Raw genomic sequence first — 16,448 nt, forward strand, 5'->3', positions numbered from 1 at the left:
GAGCGGCATAAATAAATTTACGTAAATGTGGTGTACTGTGCGAAAATATGATTAGTTTCGGAAAGGACGACGAGCTAGCTGGAGATTTCGGAGCCGTGTATCTAGACCGTCCTGATAATATCCCCATTCCACGCATAATCTCCTTATTATCTCATGCAGTGTGTAATATGTACGGAGTTCTGGTGATCTTTTTAACACGGAGAGAGAAAAAAAATATGGTTACAGGTTTACAGCAATGGGTAAAGTAATCATGCCGGACACCAGTGTCAGTGTAACAACTTTTTTATTCGCTGACCAGCTAGCTAGCGTTCCACTTTTTTTTTTTTTTTTTTTTTGCAGGTAAAAAAACCAGTGTTCTTGTTTGCTTTCTCTCGGCACCATGCTGCCTTTCATTTAAAGATGGCAACGGGGAATTCCTCGTCGGAGGTTGCCTCCCCATCCCCGTCCCCGTGGGGAGAAAAAATCCCCGTCCCCGTCCCCGCCAAAGCTCACGGGGACGATTTCTCCCCCATCCCCGCCCCCGCGAGGGGAAAAATCCCCGTCGGGGATCCCCGTCCCCGCATTTGTTCATCACCATTCAGGTTAATTCATCATCATTCACATGAGTTCATCGACACAATATTAGAGTACACCATGAATCACAATCCAAAAATAGCTAAATAGCAAGAAGCAGGATATTAATCATCACAAAGGTGTAGAACTAGGGTTATTGCTGTTATATATACTCAGAAGACATTGGGCCTTCGTGGGCTGGTTGGGCCATCAGGAAAGAGAGCAAAGCCTGTATATAAACGGGGCGGGGATGCGGGTATCGGGGACGGGGAATGCTCCTCCAGACCCGTCCCTGCCAAACCCGACGGGGGACGTTTTCTCCCCGTTTAGATCCCCGTGGGGGCATATTTGACTCCATCCCCGTCCCCTAATAAGGAAATTCCCCGCGGAGAATCGGGGATCGGGTCCCCGTTGCCATCTTTACTTTCATTGCTACTAGTTAGTAGCCAGGAGTAGTAGGCAATGTGGGGGTATGGATCTCACGTCATATATGTATAGAATATTAAATATAGATTAATTATGAAACTAATTATATAACTTGTGATTAATTTATGAGACGAATCTTTTAAACCTAATTAATCCATAATTTGACAACGTGGTGCTAAAATAAATATGTGCTAATAACAGATTAATTAGGTTTAAAAATCATCTCGTAAAATAGCTTCTACCTATGTAATTGATTTTATAATTAATCTATATTTAATGCTTTTTATTAGTATCTAAACATTTGATGTGATATAAATTTTAGAAACGACTAAAGATCCCAACACACTCTGACTCTGGTTGCAATTTGCACCCAGACTTGCGTCATTAATCTTTTGATCTACAAACCACATCGTCTGTGAATGAAAACAGATTAATAATAACAACAACACCGAACCGCATTTGACCCTACTAGAAGACACGGCAAGCATCTCGATTTGTCCTGCTCCACACGGTGGATGCATCTTTCTGTCCATCGCACTATAGCGCGCGTCCTAAATAAATAATTTGTTCAGTAAGAATTTTGGTTTTTGCTAGGGGCAGCTCGATACGATATATCAAAAGGGTTAATTTTATAAGTAAAAAAAATTCAGCGCTGGGTTCAAACCTAAGCCCTTGGGCTAAGTCACGCACACCCTAACCAGCTAAACCACAATGGCGTTATTGCATATCCCTCGGAACAATTATACTTGTTTTATTTTAAACACCAAGATATATAGGGTAACAGCTCGGCGTCAAGATCTATGGCGCCGAGGCCTTATCTACATCGGCGTCAGGTCACCGCCACGTCCGACGTCTCGCCAAGACCTCGGCGCCATTGTCTATGGCGCCGAGACGTGTTTCCTTGACGCCAAAAGCCATGACGTCGAGGTCAGGGTTCATAAACGAAAATAAAACTACCAAGAATCTATTTATGAATATTTTTCAAAAAAAAAAGTTGAAAAATAAAAAATTCGGGACTCATCCTTTGGTGACTGCCCGCCGCGCCAGCTGGCGCACCCTAACTAATTCCAAATGAAAAGTTGTTTAACTGGCACAAAGAGTGTGAACGAGAATTAGGAGTAATTAATTAAGGGTGAAGGAGACAATCTCCACTGGCCTCAGCTAGGGATGAAAACGGTACAGATATTTTTCGACCGTATTCAAAACCGAATCCGTTTAGAAGGGTTGAGATCTGCCCGTATCCGAGTCCGGATATCCAACATCCGATACCGTATCCGTATCCGAATACGCAAATCGCATATTTATGATATCGATATCCAATCGTATTCTATCCGACATAGTTGATACTATTCGTATTCGAATCTGAATTTGGACAGAAATATAAAAACAAATATAATATCGATGATATCCGTCCGTATCCGATCCGTTTTCATCCCTAAGCCTCAGCAGGTGTTCTGAATGGCTTCTTGTTCCTCCGTCCTCGCCGCACCATCGCTCTCGGCCTCGGCGCCGTCCAGCCGTCGGCGCGCGAGTACGGTTGTATGTCTCCAGGGTGGTCGCCGCGGCAGGGTCGCGTCCTGCGGCGTGCGGTGTAGCGCCGGCGGGCAGGGCGGGGTCAAGGTCCCTGCGAAGCGTAACCTCTCGCTCGCACTGAATCTCTAACCTCGCTCTCGTGTAGACTTCTCATGGAAATCCGAATCCGGTTTTATTGGTGGATGCCGCAGTGTCGGAGCTGTGGGCGGCGGCGAAGGGCGCGCCTCCTCTGGCCGTGCTCGCGGGTGTGGCGGCGGCGGCGGTCATCTACAAGGTTGGGTCCAGTCTCCTTGCACCGCGCCATCCCGCGCCTCGTCGGCTGGAGACCCAGACGGCCCCGCCGCCTCCAGTCCCAGAGCCGGTGCAGGTGGGTGAGATAACGGAGGAGGAGCTGCTGCAGTACGACGGGTCTGACCCCGATAAGCCACTCCTGATGGCCATCAAGGGGCAGATCTATGACGTCTCACAGAGCAGGTTGCTTCCTTTGAATCCTTGATTCCTTCAGCTCTAACCTCTAATTATTCATCCAATTCGCCGCAACTCGCAACGCTGCTATGCTTTGTTGTAGCAGTCACTTACTCACTCGTGGTCAATTAGTAGTTTATTCTCTTCACTTGTACAACTGATGCATTCCAAAACAAGGCGCTTTAAAATGATGAAACATTGTTCATTTGTTCGTAATTTGAGGAGTTCTTCTGTGCCACTAATGCAAATGAACTGTTCTGAATGTGGGATGTCAAAGAACTGAAGGTTGTGACCAACCAGATGGGTAGAGACTCGAGACTGACTAGTGGAAATATCTTTGTTTTGGAGTGTGACTGAATTTTGGGTATACTTGTCTGGCAGTCAAAAGTGCCCAACTGTCTTTGTGATGGAGCTTCTTATGCTCGGCCTGTAGGTTCAGTTACTGAGTGTCTAACATGGTATTTAGTCATTGAACTAATTCACATAGTGTCTGGCTGCTTATCCTCACCAACACACATATAGTGGTAACACTCTTTTATAACCATGTCCTTATTTTGTTTTCTCTACAATCTGAGGTTGCTGATTTCTCCTCATTAACCATTGACCCCCATGAGAAAAAAGAAGTGTGAAAGATATGTGCAATAATTATGAAATGTAGGAATCTCCAAGAAAACTCCTGCATATTGTGCTTAATTTCTTCTGTACATGTGCTCACAAGTCACAACTGTCAATCCTAAATCTTTATTTTGTGTCTGAACGAATTTAGTTGTGCTGTGAACTATAAGTTGTAGTGATAAATATATCAGTTTCAAATTTTGTTGACGTCTAACTGAATCCCCTATTTGGATGGAATCATGACTTTCATGTGGTGCTACCGGAAGCTTTTGGAGAGCGACAATTCCATTTAAACATATCTGCATTGGATTCTCATTTGGCTTATTGGAGCATGATGCATAAATTGCTTTCAAACCATCGCTTGTTTCCTTTGATGAAAGTAACTAGATAATGTACCACTTGCAGTTCAAATACCATTGCCCCGTCAAAATATTTGTCCTGACAATGTCACTGCCAATTTACCAAACCATGCATAGCATATTGTGATCAATACTTATGGCATGATATTCTTTTTCCTTTTTCTAACCGATTTTCGCTGTGCAGGATGTTCTATGGACCTGGTGGAGCATATGCGTTATTTGCTGGTAAAGATGCCAGTAGGGCATTGGCCAAAATGTCCTTTGAACCACAGGATCTGAACGGTGATATATCTGGCCTAACGCCAATGGAGCTCGGTTCCTTGAATGACTGGGAGTACAAGTTCACCAGCAAGTATGTGAAGGTAGGAACCATAAGAAGAGCAGCGCCTGCTGAAGAGGTTTATGGCAGCATTTCGCCTGAAATAAGGGAAGAAGTTACTGTGCCTGTGGTTGAGGCTGAGCCTGAGCCTGAGCCCGAGCCGCATGATGACGATACACCATGAATAGGAAACACTCAGACATCTCACCAGTTCTGATAGAAGAACAAAATGGAAGGCGGGGAGCTGCTGCTGATGTTCCAAAGGTAGTCAGAATTTGGGAAATAATGGAATGCCTCGTACCTGTTGCGTGGATGTTTGCAAGGATAGTGTCTAAATTTACACCAATAGTAGATGTGTACTCTGAAGTAGGATTGAATGGTTGGATATGTACAGGTCATTTCCATGTTGAGATGAATTATTTCGTCATATATGTGCAGCTCTCGCCTCTGGAGCAGTTAGGCTCACTTCTGCTTCGTCAAAACGTGTTGCTATTTTTGCTCCTCCGCTTATGCCAGATGTATAATTTCTCCTCGTCAATGGACGAGAAGCGTCAAACTATAGATAGGAGTTGTGTTGCCTCGTGTTTCTTTGATCTGTCAGCTGTCACCTACCTGATTCAACAATGGTATGCAATTCGACTGTACGGAGCTAATCATCATTGCACTATTTCCACCAAGCGTGTCACGGCGTGATCCTTTTACTCTGTAAATGCGCAAGGACACATCTGCAAACTAAGGAGCTGTTTGGTCTGCAGCCAACACCAGCCGCACGCGTTGTGCCGTCGCCGAACATTAGACGGAGCAAACGGTCGCCACAGGTGTGGCGAAGATTAACAAAGGGATGAGGCAGAGAATCTTGTGGCAGCCACAACTGATTCATGAACCAAACACTGGCCAAGTTCATGTGGCAGCCATAGGTGTGGCGTGGCGAGCGACGGCCAGCAACCAAACGGCTCCTAAGAGACATTGGCAGGCACCTTGTGTTTTGAAATATATAGGAGTGGTGTACCACGTACTGCAGTTGCTTCATAACCGGCCTGTAGTATGAATCTTGCATTCCATTCTCTGCCCGTTTGATCACCGAATTGGGTATAGCAATTGTACTTGTTCCTCTAAAGTTTATTTAATGGCAAGACATTGCAGGCAAGATTTTATTTTTACGAATCTGACCTCTATAAAGTTCTACATCATCAACAAATAAATCTATGGCTCCTTGCAAGGCACAAGGATTTCTGCTTACCTAGAGCCTGGAGCTGATGAACTATGCAATTTGGGATTTCTCTGTCAGGATTGTTGCCTGCCAGATTACGAAGCACTTCTTCGGGCTCAATACGAATTGAGTTTTACAGAACAGGTACGCATTTGAGTTTCGTGCCACGGGAAAGAGGCCCGTGCGACAGACAGGCGGGCCCCGGGGAGCAGGAGAGTGTGGCCACCACGCCGACACGCTTCGCCATCACCATCAGGCGCGGGAGAGGCTGCGCGTGAGGCGGCCATGGGAACTCGTGTGCCCACCTCGCAGGCCATACAAAAAGCGAAGCGAAGCGAAGCTGCGTCCGGGTCAAAGACGAGAGAAGATCAGGGCGGCAGCCAATCACGGGCCTGAGGCCACCACACTCCCCTCCTGCTACCCTATCACCCTTCCGGCTCATCTCTTCCCTCCCCGGTGCTTAGCCCACGTTCCCACAACATGCAGCAATCCAACATGCGCATAAATTAGGTATGCAAAATAACAGGAGCTTGGAAAGTTGCCAAGGCCTCCAATTTCCACAAAATCTCATAGAGGTCCATGATTTTTCTTCCATGCAAGAACAAGAACTCACCAACTCAAGATACATTTCTTTTGGAAATTTAGAACACAAACAACTGTTATACAAAGAACAATTCATATTTTAGTTTAGCATCTACCATCATATCAAAATTCATGGTAAGCTTCATTAAGATACATTCACACGAAAAAAAGATGTAATAATTGTGTATGCAAACCAAACACATGACCAGGATTATTCTTCCAACGACACAGGAGTTCGCTATAGAACTAATCCGTCATCACGATAAGTTTGTACTCCCTCAGTTTCAAAGTATAAGTCGCTTTGACCTTTTTAGTTTATCCATTTTGCTAGATATATTATTATATTTAGATGTATAGCAAAATGGATGTATCAAAAAAACTCAAAGCGACTTATAATTTGAAACGGATGGAGTATAAAAGAATAACACCCTCTGTTCTAAATTATAGATTGTTCTATCTTTTTCAGATACCTAGTTTTTATTATGTACCTAGATATACGATATGTCTAGATATACCTAATAAAAGTTGTGTATCTAGGAAAACCGAATCGACCTATAAATTGAAATAGAGGGAATAATAGAAAAGCTAGTTAAGTTCAGTTTGATAGAAAAGAAGAAGTCCAATACTCCCTCCGTCCCTAAATAAACCCATTCCTATAATCCGTGTTTTTTAAGTTTGACTAACTTTATAAGAAATAGTAACAATATATATGACATAAAATAAGCACCTTATAAAAATATATTATATGATAAATCTAATGATACTAATTTAATATTATAAATCTTAACAATTTTTTTCTACAAATTTGGTTAAAATTTAAAAAGATTGACCTTAGACAACTATAGAAATCTATTTATTCAAAGATAGAGAGTATGCTATATTTGCTTTCAAAGAAAAAAGAGATATTCGCGGTATGACGAGGGCCCATTCGTAAAATATTTTCATAGGATAGAAAATTCCGGACCGACCCAAAGACCTAGCCCAACGTGTGGGCCCCACACGCCATACCGCTCCGGCGACTCGACAACCCCTCCGCCCGGGCGCCCCTCCTTCCCATCGCCTTTGGCTCCAAGCACTCGTGCTCTTCCTCGGGCCAACGCGAGCCCAAAGCCAATTCCACATCTCCTGCCGCTCTCACCGAGGACCCTTCCCCAAGAACTGCTCCGAGTCCTAGGGCGGGAGAGAGGTAGAGAGAGGAGCCCATAAGAGTTTCTCCTCGCCTCTCTCTCCCTTCCTGCTCATCTGTCTGCGAAAAATTCTTGTCGCATTGGTTTGGTTCCCCTGCGAAAGGAGGCGGCTTTCTGTCTTCCCTGATCTGCATGATGGCGAGCACGGCGTCAGCGACCGCCGCCGCCGTGGCATTTGGGGCTGCCGCCAAGCCGCGGGGATCGTCGTCGGCTCCCTGCGCAAGGGTGGCCGCCGGCGGCAGGCGGCGCTCCGGGGTGGTGGTGCGGTGCGACGCCGGCGTGGAGGCCCAGGTGCAGGCGGTGGCCAAGGCGGCCAGCATCGCCGCGCTCGAGCAGTTCAAGATCTCCGCCGACCGTGAGTGCCTTGCCCTCAAATCCGCCGCCGCTGTTGCCTTTCCTGTAACGTTGGGATGACCCGGATTGTAACGGCCCGGCGAACTGATTGATGGATCATTTGCGTTGCTTCGAGGTTATTGCTGCTGCAGTTAGGATTAGTTTTGGTCTTGTACAGGTCAAAAGGTGTGGGTGGTGGCCTGGTGGGGATGGACGAGTAGGTGTGAACTTTGCATTGTCCTGTTGCAATTTTGCCTTGACCAAGCATAACTTGAATATTCATTGTACTACTATTCCTTCGAATTTAGAAATGTTCGCTGCCTAACTTCTTGCCAAGTAAAATTAGTATGTGGAGTAGGATACCAGGTCGCATGGCATCAAAGAGAAAATAGCTTCTGCCATTTTGCAAGGGGTCGTGGGGATGAGGAAACTTCTCGGCATCCAGATTGGAACATCGATTACTTTTTGTTTCTGAACTGAGTCTGGCCGATAATAGGGAATGGAAAGTTACATTTGGGGGGTTTATTCAAGCAGTTATCTGATCGTGGAGCTATATGCTTCACAGATTGGTGGAGCTTCTGTCTGTATAAATATGTTCTCTGGTGAAAATTGAATGGCTATCTTTATCTATATCCACCAAAATTACATGTTGTAAGAACCTAGGAGTAAATGATAGTGTATGTATATTTAACTGTATTCCTATAAGGAGGAGAAATCTAATTTGATAACGGTGTCAAATAATTATATTCATATGCTTTTGCAATCAGCTATTGGTATGCATTTTGTGCAGAGATGTTTTGGGGGTTCTCTTGTTTTGGTCATATTCATCTAGTGTAAGCATGTTATTTTCACCCTTTAGAATTTTCTTGAATAAATCTTTGAAAATAAATTAATAGAGCTTTATATTGATGTGTGACTATATCCATATTATCTATTTCAGAAACAAATTGCTTTGCTCTGTGCAGTGTTTGACAATGTTTTAACTTTATATTCACTACCAGGGTACATGAAGGAAAGGAGTAGCATAGCTGTGATTGGCCTTAGTGTGCACACAGCACCAGTGGAGATGCGTGAAAAACTTGCGGTTGCAGAGGAACTATGGCCCCGTGCTATTCAAGAACTTACGAGTCTAAACCATATTGAAGAGGCTGCTGTTCTTAGTACCTGTAATAGAATGGAAATTTATGTGGTGGCCCTATCATGGAACCGAGGTATCAGAGAAGTAGTGGACTGGATGTCAAAGGTGAGAACCAATTGATCAACTCTATTTGTTAAGTCTGTTGTCTTTTTGCCCCGTTTTCTTGGCTGCTCAAAGACAGATTAGGAGAGATTCCCTAATGCGTGTTTTTTTTGCGATTTCGCAGAAAAGTGGTATTCCTGCTTCTGAGCTTAGGGAGCACCTGTTCATGCTGCGTGACAGTGATGCTACACGCCATCTGTTTGAGGTATCAGCTGGGCTGGACTCTTTGGTTCTCGGTGAAGGACAAATCCTTGCTCAAGTTAAACAAGTTGTGAGAAGTGGACAAAACAGTGGAGGCCTGGGAAAGAACATTGATAGAATGTTCAAGGATGCAATTACAGCTGGAAAGCGTGTGCGTTCTGAGACTAACATATCATCTGGTGCTGTTTCTGTCAGTTCAGCGGCAGTTGAATTGGCCCTGATGAAGCTTCCAAAGTCTGAAGCCCTGTCAGCTAGGATGCTTTTGATTGGTGCTGGCAAAATGGGAAAATTAGTGATCAAACATCTGATTGCCAAAGGATGCAAGAAGGTGGTTGTGGTCAACCGTTCAGTGGAAAGGGTGGATGCAATCCGCGAGGAGACGAAAGATATTGAGATTATGTACAGGCCGCTCTCAGAGATGTATGAAGCTGCAGCTGAAGCTGACATCGTGTTCACGAGCACTGCATCTGAAACCCCATTGTTCACAAAAGAGCACGCAGATGCACTTCCCACTATTTCTGATGCCATGGGTGGTGTTCGGCTTTTCATCGACATATCTGTCCCAAGGAATGTGAGTGCGTGTGTCTCTGAAATTGGCTCCGCACGAGTATACAATGTTGATGACCTGAAAGAGGTGGTGGAAGCCAACAAGGAAGACCGTCTCAGGAAGGCAATGGAGGCGCAGACAATCATCACTGAAGAGCTGAAACGGTTTGAGGCATGGAGGGACTCTCTGGAGACCGTTCCAACCATCAAGAAGCTGAGGTCATATGCCGACAGGATCCGGGCCTCGGAGCTCGAGAAGTGCCTACAGAAGATCGGGGATGACGTTCTCACCAAGAAGATGAGGAGAGCTATCGAGGAGCTAAGCACCGGCATTGTGAACAAGCTCCTCCACGGTCCGCTGCAGCACCTGAGGTGTGACGGCAGTAACAGCCGCACCCTTGATGAGACGCTCGAGAACATGCACGCTCTCAACCGGATTTTCAGCCTCGACACTGAGAAGGCGATCATCGAGCAGAAGATCAAGGCTAAGGTGGAGAAGACCCAAAATTGAGGACATGAAGCAAATTTTCTTAACCGTGTATACATACTCTCCAATCTGATTCCAATTTTTTTGATCATTTCACTTACTGAGCTCCTCCCCTGCTTGCTGAGATGTCAACTGTGCCGCACATTAGCGCCATGGCAGCAGCTCAATCTGTTGAGAGAGAGTGGCAAATTGTCTCTACTCCAGCTGCTTTTCTTTGTACATCAAGAGCTCCATTCTTCTTAATCTTAAGTTATATACTTTATTCGGACGAAATAGACAGGAATCTATCAATGTGGCTGATGTTGTTTTCCTTTGGCATTATACTTCTAAGGTTTACTGATATTGTATACCTTCTACGTTAGCCCTGTATTCAGATTGTTGAGCATTAACATTTCCAAAGAGTTTAACCTTGTTTCTGTAGAGGCCGGATTGGTTTGAGTCATATGCACTTAATTTATTCTGTTTATTTAATGTTAAATAAATAAGTATAATGCCATAATTGGCATTATTCTTAGACTAGTGGCCTGAACTTGCAAGATTAATATAGCATACTGGGGCCATAGCAGCTGGAGCTCGATGTCTCCTAATATATTTTGTTATTATTCTAATAAAAATTTACCACACATCATGAATACTAATCATGTTGCTTTTTTCATATTTAATACTTCTAATCAGTATCAAATATCCAATGTGGCCGTGACTAAATTGCCCACCTGCTGCCCACTGCTGCAGCTGCACCCACCTGCCAGCTCGGCGCGCAGCCACAGCCTTACCTGCATAGCTGCTCCCACCTGCTGCCCATTGTCCTCCTCGCCAGTTTCCTCATCCTCCTCCTAGATTTCCACCTCCACCTCCCCCTCCTCGCATGTTTCCTCCTCCTCCGGCTACATTTGGTTTTTTTTTTTATTTTTAATCCTTTTTTATTTAATACTTTAATAATAACCGCAATTGAAAAGATTTTGCGGATCTGACCCTTTTGGTCGAGTCAGTGCCGCTGGCGCGACCAAATAACTTTGTCGCGCCACATGCATTGGCGTGACAAGATCTGCCACGTCGGATGACGTTTCCGACGTGAAAAACCTTGTCACGCTACTCCCGTTGGCGTGACAGTATTGTTCCATCGCGCCACCGGGAGTGGCGTGACAAGACTCAAACTTAGAAAAATCATAACTGTTCGATACGATGTTAGATGAAGATGATTTTTATATAAAAATTATAGATCTCGATGAGATCTACAACTTTGTAGATTTGAGTTTTTCCATTTGAAGACGTTAAGATGCTCAAAATAATTATATAAAAATTCAGCAGCATAATAATCACATACTATCGCTTGTTGCATTAGAAAAAATAATATCTTCTTTGTATGGTATCAAATAAAAATACATTTCATACCAAAATTGTAATTCTCAATAAGATCTACAACTTTATAGTTTTGAGTTTTTACACTTGAGGTCATTAAGATGTTCAAGAAAATTATATATAATTCCAGCCCTGCTATACCGTTGAAATTATATATTTATTTTCTCGAGCATCTTAATTACCTCAAATGTAAAAACTCAAAACTATAAAGTTGTAGATCTCATTGAGAGCTACAACTTTAATTTAAAAAGTATCTTTATTTGATACTACATAAAAAGATATTATTTTTCTAATAGGATAAGTGATAGTACGCGATTATTATTCTGCTGAAATTTATATAATTTTTTTGAGCATCTTAACGTCCTCAAATGGTAAAATCCAAAACTACAAAGTTGTAAATCTTATCTAGATCTACAATTTTTATATAAAAATCATCTTCATCCAATATCGTATCGAAGAGTTATGATTTTTCTAAGGTTGAGTCTTGTCACGCCACTCCCGGTGGCGCAACAGAACAATACTGTCACGTCAACGGGAGTGGCGTGACAAGGTTTTCCCTGTCGAAAACGCCGTCCGACGTGGCAGATCTTGTTGCGCCAATGCATATGGCGCGACAACGTTATTTGGTCGCGCTAGCGGCATTGGCACGACCAATAGGATTAGATCCAATTTTTTTTCTTCTGATGCAATTATTATTGAAATATTAAATAAAAAGATTAAAAATAAAAATTCTTCGCTACATTTCTACCTCCAACACCCCCCACCCACCCACACGGGAGGAGGCAAATGTAAGCAGGAGCACCTGGTTCATTGTCATCGTGTCTCCTCTGTCCGTGTTGATAGTTTTGGGCACTGCAGCTACCACCTAGTTTTGTTACTCCCAATACAAAAAGAAGAGAATGGGGAGTCGCCGAGCAAACATCGAGCTATAGGTGTTGTCGCCGTGGAGGACGAACCAGTCGGAGATGATGCTACCTCCGACTTCAACGATCCCGTGCACGCCGACCCCAGAATGTTCGCTGAAAATATTAGAACTAGCTGCTGATGCAAGTGCTCGTAACCCTCACATCGCTGCTGTCCTCGTTGCAGGTGTCGCGAACGTGACATGGAGTTGCAGGTGTCCACGTTGCTGCGGACAACGCCAATGAGAAACCAGTGGCGGAATCAAGGGCCAGTAGGGCCGTCCCGCCCCCCCCCCCCCCCCCCCCCCACACCCACCCACCCACCCATCCACCCACCACACACACACACACACGAACGACATATGGCCTGTTCGGGAGGTCGTATCGTATCGTGGATTATTTACTGTTGGCTGGTTTGATGTGAGAGAAAAACACTGTTCTCGGCTGGAAATTTACGATCGTTTACGAGCAAGCGAACAGGCTGTATATTCTTGAACGACTATATTCTTTGTAAAATGATACAATTGCCATTGTTTGGTTACAACTATGATCGGAACTTAAGCTTTTGTTTACTTCATCACAGGAACTGAATATGCACTTTATATAGGAATTGAATATACAGTGTTTGCTAAGATTAATAATGTGGGAATATATTAAGCTTTTGTTTACTAGGGACCTCCATGCTTACTGTTGTCACAGCAATGACTGGCGGCAACCGCAGTTTAAGTTGCATCTTTGATACTTAGAAGAGAGCGTACAATTCTCAGAGTTCTTATGGGTGCTTAGTTTGACACTTAGGTGGCATCATATTTTTGTGAGTTATCTGTGTCTATTTGACATAAGCATTAGTATATCTTCCAACAATACATCTGCTCTATTACCCTTAGTTTCTTTTGATTAAAATGAATTGATGCTGATCCGTAACAGTTTAGGTGGCCACACAGATTGCCCTTTCCAGTTGACAAGATACGGTATCATTTACCGAAAGTCAAAAGTTATGAGACTATACCATGGCTGATAAGTTCAAGCGAACAGTAATATGCATTGTCTCTAAATTAGTGTCAAACATTTAACTTGGAAAGGACTAAACTCTGGTGCGGGGCTGCAGTTCCTTGGTTCAGGCACGTGGCATACTGACATGCATTCCTGTTCGGCTTACCTTATATACGGCTTGTTCTGCTTTTTTTTAGTCAGAATAGTATTTTTCTCTCACAACAATTCAGCCGGAACAGTGTTTTCAGTCAGTTTCAGTCAAGTTTCAGACCAGCGAACGGGCCATGAACTTCCAGTCCCTTGGAATTGGAACACTCATGCTTCTACTACTTGCCGATGGAACACTGTACCCTTGTCCGAGAATTTTAAGTACAGGTTTGTTACATTGAAGCGCAGCGCAGTGCTAAAAATCCACTCACGTGGCATGAAATCCATGTAAAATACTTCTTTTTTGTTCGCTTATGAAGAAGAAAAAAGGCAATGGCTACGACCGACCCAACACTGATGGCTGATGGCCACCTGTGTACTCTGGCCTTTGATTGCGTCAAACTCTTACACCTAACAATGGATAGATGATACGGTGCAGTTTGTGCTCTTCTGCGCCCGTCAAAGACTTCTACGACAAGCATGTCTTCTAGCCCAACATCTACACATCAGCCTTTGCAAAGTCCCGGCTCGATCCTGGCACAATTTCTTTTCTGACGAGACTCAACAGAGCATGACCTGATGGCCATGTGAGTGAGGTTCAGCGTAACTACCAAAGCAAACAAACTCTTCTTGAAATTTATGTGCACTGTTCTCTTCAAGACATGTCGTAAGAGATCAATCTGTCACGACGTCACGTCGCCGATGAGAAGTCAAGTATGTGCTCATCATGGCATTTACTTCTGACTTCCAATGGAAAAAGTAGTTGGTGTTCCATAAATATTCTCACTATAAAGCACCAAAGCATCACATTTGTGCTCAAACTTCTGTGTCCAGTTTCTTCTTCTTCCTCACTGATTCCCTCCACCTCGCCTTCTCTTCTCTAACGTTTCTCTTGAATCGCAGCATCGCATCATGGCGAGAAGATCCCTCAAAGCCAGGTCGACGCTGGTGCTCATCAGTCTTCTTCTAATGGCAGACCTGGCAATCATCGTCGGCTATGGCCGAAGAGTTGCAGAGCTGGATGTCTTAGCAGTCAGCGACAGCCGAGGCCGTGGCGGCGGCTCGCCGCCGGCCAAAGGCTGCTGCTTCTCCAAACAGTCATCTTCTTCAGCGTCAGGGAGACACCTTGGTGATTGTTGCAAGCACATGCATGTTGTGTCCAAGAGGTTGGTGCCCCAGGGGCCAAACCCTCTGCATAACTGAAGGAGAAACCGTTCTGCACTTGCAATTGCAACGAGAGATAATCAGAGTTCTTTTTTATGCCGCCATACAGAGTGATTAGTCAAGCTGTTGTTGTTCTTTCGTGAGGTCATGTAATCTAGTATAGGCTTAGAGCTTACTTTGGTGCTATGCTAGTTCATCATACGGTCTCTCTCACTTTTGTCACTTTTGAGAGCTGCTCTTCATCAGTCAGTCAGTCAGAGACTGAAACTTTGTAGCAATGGATGGTTGAGCGCAAAGCTCTTGCTGAGGCCGAAATAAAATTCCTTTTATCTACAAAATGCTTTTTGATGATGAGAATTTTCACTGATTTGTGATTCTGACATTGTATTTTTCTCTACATGCTTAACTGTTGTAGTCTTTTCAATGGGAATTTCTCAGATGATCCTGTGATATGGTATGACGATTGAAATTGTATGATGGGAATTAAATCTAGTGGTCAATTGCAGGGCAACCCCTGTCTGCAACTGCAAGTGAAAATAGACTAACTAACTGCTCTCTTTTTTTCGCGAACGTGCCTTTGTGACATGTTTCATTAAGTAAGCACTAACTAACTGCTCGTCCAAGACTAGCATACAGAGGCGTGTTCTTGTCCATGTGCAGTGCAGACTAAAATAAGATCAGCTCTGTGATGTCTTTGATAGAAATAGAATAGTGCTACGATGATTGGTGAGTTAGCCAATAGTACACTCCAAGGGTTCAAAAAAACATCAGCATTGTTGATTCCCAAACGCCTCGTGACAAGTGATGAAGTATGATCCAAATGCGTGCCGTTGTTTAGTCAGGCAGGTGGCAGCTGATAGATTAAAGAAACAAGGACAGTAGAGGATAACTTTTTTCCCCCTCTTCCGCTTCTCGTCTTTGAGCGGAGATGATAATTCTTTTTTTTCGAAAGATCCGTTACCGGCTTTCTTCGATAAGAATGGAGATGATTTACAGTATGGAGCTTATCGTGAAACAAGCTGCGCTAGCCCCCACCTTTTGCTCGGTGTTCAGATGCTGAACCCCTCGCCACCCCGAGAATTACAGGAACAGTTTACATACTAGGAATAACAACTACTGCACTATCTACGGCCTGTTGGCCAACGTTAAGCACATCAACCTGCATAGGTTGTGTGGCCAATAGAAGCTGTAGTCCTTTGTTTCCAGCATAAGCCCATGTCTTTGCCTCATCTTGTATGCTGCTGAACAGCTGTTGTACAGACCTGCAATCCTTCCTGAAGACTCTACCGTTTCTTTCTCGCCATATTTCCCAGATGACCAACATGATCAGTGATTTTAGTCCTTCCCTGGTTGACGGTGGTTGTCCGGTGGCCATGAGTAGTACCCAATCTTGCAGGCTCTCTGTCTGATTGTAGGAGATGGTACTACTCATGGTGCTGGGTTGGAGTTGACGAACACGTTAGCCCCGCTAGGATAGGTGGGGACTGCTGGAAATTCTGCAACTTTTGGTCAACTGCGTATCCTTGATTGATGTTCTGAACTTTCAACTGTATGTGTTAGCGAAGAATGCAACTCTAAACTTGTTTGCCCTGTTGTTAATCCAAATGGACAGGTTTTTTTTTTTTTGGTAAAGTCCAATTTACACCCTCCAATTTTTACCAAAGTCCGGATTTCAACCTCGAACTTCAAAACCGGACAACTTTGGCCCTCCAACTCTCGAAAAAGTTCAACTTTCAACCTCCTGGGCGGATAAGACTTCAAATTTTGAAGATAATTTTTAAAAATTCAGTTCAACTTTCAACTTTCAAAATTGTTTTGTCGCGTGATA

General features: G+C 44.0%; 2 protein-coding genes across 2 annotated transcripts; both read left to right on the plus strand.

Annotated features, from left to right (window-relative positions):
- Window positions 1–2,419: 2,419 nt before the first annotated feature.
- Window positions 2,420–4,751, plus strand: LOC136538827 (membrane steroid-binding protein 2-like). The gene is made up of 3 exons (XM_066530778.1): window positions 2,420–2,611; window positions 2,703–2,985; window positions 4,135–4,751. The coding sequence occupies exons 1-3, from the start codon at window positions 2,437–2,439 to the stop codon at window positions 4,451–4,453; spliced, it is 777 nt and encodes a 258-aa protein (XP_066386875.1). The 5' UTR covers window positions 2,420–2,436; the 3' UTR covers window positions 4,454–4,751.
- A 2,365-nt stretch (window positions 4,752–7,116) lies between these two features.
- On the plus strand, window positions 7,117–10,396 carry LOC136538828 (glutamyl-tRNA reductase, chloroplastic). Its single transcript, XM_066530779.1, has 3 exons — window positions 7,117–7,603; window positions 8,583–8,824; window positions 8,946–10,396. Exons 1-3 carry the CDS (start codon window positions 7,381–7,383, stop codon window positions 10,077–10,079), a joined length of 1,599 nt encoding a protein of 532 aa, XP_066386876.1. The 5' UTR covers window positions 7,117–7,380; the 3' UTR covers window positions 10,080–10,396.
- Window positions 10,397–16,448: the final 6,052 nt, after the last annotated feature.

Source organism: Miscanthus floridulus, chromosome 2, assembly GCF_019320115.1.
Source record: "Miscanthus floridulus cultivar M001 chromosome 2, ASM1932011v1, whole genome shotgun sequence".
Classification (NCBI taxonomy): domain Eukaryota; kingdom Viridiplantae; phylum Streptophyta; class Magnoliopsida; order Poales; family Poaceae; genus Miscanthus; species Miscanthus floridulus.